Here is a 7,198-nt window from a genome sequence, read left to right as displayed (position 1 = left end):
CGCCGTGCGACTTCTGGCTGTTCACCAAGCTCAAAAGACCGCTCCGGGGACACCGTTTTTATACGATAGAGGAGATTCAAGCCGCAGCGAAGACGGAACTGAAGGCCATTCCGGAAAGTGACTACAACCAGTGTTTCGAAGATTGGAAAATCCGTTGGCATAAGTGCATTGCATCGGAAGGGGATTACTTTGAAGGGGATGAAATTGATTTGGAAGAATAAATAAAGAATTTTCAAAATAAATACAATGTCACTTTATTTTTTGGGAAGGGCTAAATTCTGGTGCAACCCAACTTTTTAAACTCTTGCAACTTTCAAGAATCCAAGCCAGGGAAATATTTTAAGCTGTAAAACCAATCATATAGAGTAAAGTCTCCCGGATGTTAGTTATATAGGGGCTAGGCCAAGTTTTCGCTCAAATTTATCTATTTTAGGCACAAAGATATATTGTTATGAATAAAACACGCTCTATTATTTTCAGTGGGATAACTCACAGGTTGGCTGATATATGCGGTACAAAGTCACCTGGTACTTCGAAAATTTGTATGTTACGTATATGGCGGCTCAGGAAAATATTGACCCGATTGAACCCATTTTTGGCATACAGAAATACCATTATGATAGATGGATTATCCCTTAATTTCAGTTATAAATAACACACATTGACCGGTATTTTCGATAAGTATATGTATGTAAACTTATATCTATCTCGCTTTGTTGTAGGTGATACGTACAACCATTAGGTGAACGAAATTATAATACTCTGTAACAACTGGTTGCAAGAGTATAAATATCAAATGCTTATCAATTTAAAAAAAAAAGCTCGAAGTTTGTGCCTCCAGACTAGAATACGCCCTTAAAACTGATATAAAGGATTATGTTGAGATACGTGACCCAGAAAATCAACGCCTCAAATCTCACGAAAAAGTTAAGAAAAATAAATAATGAGATTATTCTATCATCGAATGAATATTGCTGTGATAAATACATACATATATATCTGTATGTAGGTGAACTAATCCCTTACTTATTGCGATAACGATCTGAAATTTTGCTGCCGATATCGAATGAGTATAAACATAGTTTTTTGACGAGATCTTCACGAAATTCAGCATAGATAATGTTTCAAGGCAACACTCCTCCAACAATCTCCAAACATATTGTTCAGATGGGACCTCTATATCATATAACCGTCATACAAACTGACATATCAACGCAAAAATCTTCGAACTTATTATCGAGCTTACAGTTTCTCGTTTTTACTAAAGTATAAAAGTATGAATTCAGATTTAATTTTTTTATCTATCCACTGCTGAATACTTTTTTTTTATTGTAGTTTGGCTTATGATCAGATTTTAATGCCTTTCGTGATACTTTTTTGGAAACAGCGGCAAAATCAACATTCCAATTAACGTGGACATCAAAGAGCTGACCGCAAGTCTGGGAAAAAAATTCCCAATGGGTGTGTACTTTAAGCACACGTGCACATATCTTTTTGCTGATAAAAAAGTCCTTTATTCAAAGTATTTATATATTTTTGTACTTTTTTGGGGCATGAAATTTTATTAGCACCCGAAAATGCAGATGGGATATATTACGAGAGTATGCAGCCAAAGGGAACTGTGCATATTACATATGTACGTACTATTAAGTACCGTTAGCGTGAATGCAAAAACCTGTTGCTGACATTTTTATGATGAAAGCGCATACAAATAGATATTTTTTGCTAACAAAATATATGATGAATGCATTGCATCATCCCTTACTTGGAATAAGACTCGCCGCAAAAAAACAATTTTTGATTACTTTTTTTGGATACTGGCTTATATGAACTTTGACTCTATGCTTCTCGCTTCTTTTTGTCCTTTTTCTCATATTTTGAGTCATCATTATTATTATTGGTCTTTGCAGAGTATTGCTCTCTTTCATAAATACATAAATATTTCGATATCTTTATTGACACATTCACTTTTCATTGCCATAAAACATATTTATGTGTGTTTTTTGTTCATTGAACATACCCACACACATATGCCCAGCCAGACTGCTCGAAGCGTTAGGAATTCATGCATTGAAATACACTTTTTCATTCATAATTTATTGATCCTGTCATATATAATTTCCTTTGTACGCAAATTTTCGGCTTCTCATATCTCATACGAAGTTTGGCATCCGGTGAACAATGGAGAGAAATGAATACCACCGCCACAAATTAAGTTAACACTGCGCTTATCAGGGGAGTAACAAATACAATAAAGGCGTTAAACAAATTTATGGCCTTCTCCTCATCAAATTGCACTATGAGTTTATGCTTCAATGAGCCGAAAGTTCGAAATATTCAAATATATTTACAGAAGTACTTAAATTTTATTTCTTTGAACATTAAAAATTAGGAAAAAGACAGTGTACTATATGTTCAAAAACTAAATTTTTTTCTTCTAGAGCAAACCCATACAATCATAACATCTGATCAAATATGACCCGGACTGTCTTTAAAGTCGATTTCAAATTAGGCTCCTATGCCAAATTAATACAAACGTTGGTGTTGTACGTAGTGCACCACTGATGCCGATGAGAGTCGTTCGTTGAACACGCTCTACAATCACGTTCCTCAATATTGAGTTTCAATGCTAGCTTGCAATCAAGGATGACGCCTAAGTATTGCACCTTTCAGGTAGAGTGGAGTTAAAAGTCTCCTAATGAGGGAAGGAAGAATAGGGTATTTTATACATACAGCTAAAAAAAACAGGTGAGTTTTAAGCCGCTTCTTTCCGCCCAGCTAGCTAACACATTGAGTTACCCTTAGCTTAACACGATAACAGTATATAGAATTTTTCCTTTAAGCATGAGAGTAACATAATCTGCATTGACTATCAACCGACAGTTTCATTCCTCGAGTTATGTCAATAAACCATTTCCTAAGTATACAGAGTAAAAGAGAGAGAACCCAGTTTTGCGGTGTGCTTTCATTGACCTTTTGTAGTGCCCTTCCCTTCATCGTCACTACAGTTCTGTCGCAGAGAAGACAACAGAAAAGATGCTTCAGGTTCGATTCCACCACAAACCTCTCCAGGGTAATACTGACTGCTTCCGGCTTCACATTGTTGAATGCTCGCTCAATGTTGAGAAATTTCACCCTCACATTTCTCTTATATATGAGGGTTTCCTCTAGCCATGACACCTCGGCGTACCCAAGTATAAAATTTCTCGGTATAATGCCTCTGTAGTGCAGATCTATAACCTTCTCCAACGTTTTCAACTAAGCGAAGAAAGACTAATGGGCCTTAATCGTTTGAATTAAGATTAATACTCTTTCCAGTCTTCGGTATGAACACCTCCTTTACCTGCCTTTCAGCTTTAGGAAAGTGATCTAATCTAACACAGTTCGCTTAGAGGGGAACAACTAGCTGCTTGATACCTTTGCCGTCCGCTGTGATCATGGCGCACGTATGATGCCATCAGATCCACGGGACTTAATGTTTTTAATGAATATAACGCCCATGTTAGTTGGTTGAGAAAATCGACGTCCTGAAGCCCCCTTAGATGCACTTCTACAGTAATTGGTTCTTTGTTAAGTGATCATCCAGAAATAATTTCAATGTGTTCTCCCTGCTCGAAAACAAATCGCATATTCTTAATCCTAAGATAAACGATAAAAGTATGGGTTTTAACGAGAATGCGCCGAACCCATGATGATTCATAAAACTGGCATATACTGTCTTATACAGCGTCCAGTCGTCTATCGTAGATAAGAAAAACCTGTTTTTAAGTTAATGTGATCACTTTGGTCTCTAAATTAGATTGCATTTTGCTGCTTTTAGAAGTGTTTTGAGGAGTCATACATAATCACGAACACAAGTATTTGAATGGTACAACACATAAGGTGAAGATCGCGAAGTCATTGAAAACTTGAACCATGTGAGTTGAGTCGTACACATCCCACTTGTAACGACTATAACTACGAAAAAGTTAAAGAAACAGTGTTTCAAAAACTTTTTGGCATCAGAGATATAACAAAGGATCTCAACATCTCTTGTGGATAGACTAAACACATTTTGGGTTAGGTTTTGGGTATGAAGTGTATTGTATCAAAGACCTGAATTTTCTACAAAAACGACGTCAAGTAGAGGCCGCAAGAGAAATGCATTACAGATGACAAGACGTGGGATTATAATTAAGACATCGAAACTGACCAACAAACAAGCGAATGAAACGCTAAACTTAAGCCAAAACCGTAAAAACCTAAAATCGGTAAAGGCACTGAAGGATTAAGGCTTATAACAAATGTATGAAAACTTGGATTAAGCGTTGCTTGTATTGACATAGGCGCCTATTTTAAATTTAATAGTAAAGATTTGTATTTAAATGCGAGGAAATGTAGTCTTTTTGTCAGTCCGGGTCAAATTTGATCAGATGGTAAATTATAGTTAAATTTGAAAATATATATATAATAGAATGCTATCTACTAAAGAATCAAAAAACACCAAATAATTTCATTATATCTTTTATTTATTTTACAAAATTCGTTTTATTGAGGCAACACTGTATACATTCATTCTCTTTTACAAAATCTATAAATATAAATTTATTCAAATTTAACAAAATTAAGTATGAGAAATATATTTCCAGTTCCTTTTTAAAAACTTAAAGACTAACCACACGACTACCCTTCACCAATATAATGCTACTATAACTATTTACCCAGACTAACCAACCCAACTAACTAAATAACAATGCATACATATTAACAGTGCAATTTCTGCCCTTGGCAACTTCAATTAAAATATGCATAACACACTTTCCCTTAACCGGATATTGTATAGAAAGAGATTTCCTCATAACCTCAAATTATATACACACTCTAACGGTCCTTAACTCTTATCAACACTACTACTACCCGCATCAACAAACTACTCTAATATAATTTTCAATTTCCGACTTCCGGCAGCCTTAACAAATAACTGTTACCAACAGCCCTGCATAACGGATAATTGCTGTACTGCACCGCAACCCACACGATTCTGCATATAATCCGGGAAATTGCTCTGCAGCACACGCATTGTATTGCGCTTGTAGTCGGGCACTGCATGCGTCGCCAGCTGACAGGTGTCGCTGCGGTAGACAGGCTTAAAGTTCGTCTCCGTAAAAGCGCTGGAAGTGTCCCAGCGATAGACCTCCGCATCGCCTTCATTGCGGAAGAATATGGCCGAACCGTTGTCAGTGCCGATAATGACCATGCGCGATGGTTTCTTACCCAAATCTGTAAGTAAAAAGTATAACAAATGAGTTATCAGAGCGCTAAGCAAAACTGTGGCCTTCATCCCAACTTACCCAATATACGACCATCAGCCACACCACTGCGCAAGTACTCCGACTGTAGCAAGAAAAGTCTGTTCGTGCTTAAGTAGGTGAAGTACAACTCCGTTGTGCCACAATCCTTGCGTATGAGCGCGATATAGAGCACATCACGTGCTCTGCAACCTGAAGCTACAGCTTTCGGCAGCACCACACGGAAGCCACGATCAGCTTGTAAATTATAAACGATGATGGCACGATTCGCAGCATCGCTGACATACACGAAGCAGCTGCCATCAGGTGCATAATCCACAACAATATATTGCAAGCGCGAGTTCGGCGATGTTAGACCCTCCAACGAAATGGATTTCAACACTTTGCCCGTCTTCACAGAAAGCGCTACCACTTTAGCGGTGCATTTGCGTTCCGGCGTCTCGAGCGTGTTCACAATGCCCGTATCCAATACCCACAACACGTCATTTTGATCGACAACCAAATCGACTACGGACTGGAAACCCTTACATGTGCTATCATCCTGCATATCCCAGCAGGGAAAGGGTGCAAAGGTGGCCTGGCAAGCGCCAGGTTTGAGCGTGGTCTTCACAAGCGTCGCCGGCACGCCGTGCTTATAGCGCGGTAATGCCAAAAAGACGGTGTCACCCACTATCTGCGCACGCGTCGCTATCACATTCTTCGAGATGTACTTGCCCGAGCTGCGAAAGAGCGAACGCGACGAGCCCGGAAACTCGAACTGTCCGCCGGTCCATTGTAGCGAGGTGACGGCAGGCGGCGCGACCACCGTTTCAGCGCTACTTCGCGCATCCCCGTATTTCGCGGCGAGCGCGTGAGTCCACAGACATTGTGCGAAGGCTGTAAGCAGCAGGCAACGTGTCCACATGCTTCTACGTATATTTAGTAAGGGTATTACGCAATTATTATGCAAACTTGCTTAATTTTATTTATTGAACGCTTTATGTGTAATTTGTTTGCACTTCGCCGAACTTTGCGCCAGCGCCTGCTTATTTGCAACTTCAGCAATAATATTTATTTCATATGAATTTATTGCTATTTTATATGGTTTTACATTTTGCTGGCTTCGCATGGCGCGCATACGAGTTCGCAATTGGCTGGCGACAGACGTGACGCGCGTCAATGCGCATTGCGGATTTCCATTACAATTTCACTGTCAAGGTCGTCCGCCGCCGTCAGCAGTGCCGGCGTTTATTGTGTATTTGGTGGCTTGTTGTTATGTTGCTTTGTTATGGTTTCACCAGTTGACATATGTCGGTATGTATGCGCAATAAGAGCGTGGTAAGACGAAGGTCTTTCTTGCGGCACGAGCCACTTACTACTTCTGGTACATGTTACTCACTTCCATTTTCACTTCCCACATGTACTTAAAGTAGCTGTAAATAATTTATTCTTGGTTGAAAACAAGTTCCGGTTTTTTTAAAATGTCTGAAGACTTGAGAAGAAGACCAAAATGACAGTGGAGGTGGAGAACTTTCGAGATATATTTCTTGCAAGTAATTTCTGCTGATTGTTTTAACAGAGACTTGAGACTTGAATCGTGTTCTAATATATGTTGCTTTTGATACTCTAACTTACAAATAATTCTAACAAGCTAACAATGAATTACATAACCTAATTTACAAATATCCAAATTTTCTGGGCTTCATTATGTAGACCTTCATGTAGTGTTTTTTAGAGGTTTCTAACTTCTGAAAATTCATTAGAACTTCACCTAGGAGTATGGTATTTTGCGACCCATCCATCGAATCCGCATGATTTCGGTTAACAGAAAGCTCTCCATAACATACTTAGTCAAATCAAAAGCTGAAATTACCCTTCTTGAGCCTTAACACTCCAATCATATTACAAACTTCGTTTAAGTATTCAGAACT

General features: G+C 38.6%; 1 protein-coding gene across 1 annotated transcript; it reads right to left on the bottom strand.

Annotated features, from left to right (window-relative positions):
* Window positions 1-4,537: 4,537 nt before the first annotated feature.
* On the bottom strand, window positions 4,538-6,347 carry LOC109579657 (major royal jelly protein 1). Its single transcript, XM_049459096.1, has 2 exons — window positions 5,331-6,347; window positions 4,538-5,259 (listed from the first exon to the last, which is right to left on the bottom strand). Exons 1-2 carry the CDS (start codon window positions 6,190-6,192, stop codon window positions 4,964-4,966), a joined length of 1,158 nt encoding a protein of 385 aa, XP_049315053.1. The 5' UTR covers window positions 6,193-6,347; the 3' UTR covers window positions 4,538-4,963.
* Window positions 6,348-7,198: the final 851 nt, after the last annotated feature.

Source organism: Bactrocera dorsalis, chromosome 5 (genome assembly GCF_023373825.1).
Source record: "Bactrocera dorsalis isolate Fly_Bdor chromosome 5, ASM2337382v1, whole genome shotgun sequence".
Taxonomy (NCBI): Eukaryota; Metazoa; Arthropoda; class Insecta; order Diptera; family Tephritidae; genus Bactrocera; species Bactrocera dorsalis.
Note: the sequence above shows the minus strand (reverse complement) of the source record. Positions and strands in the feature narration are given on the sequence as shown.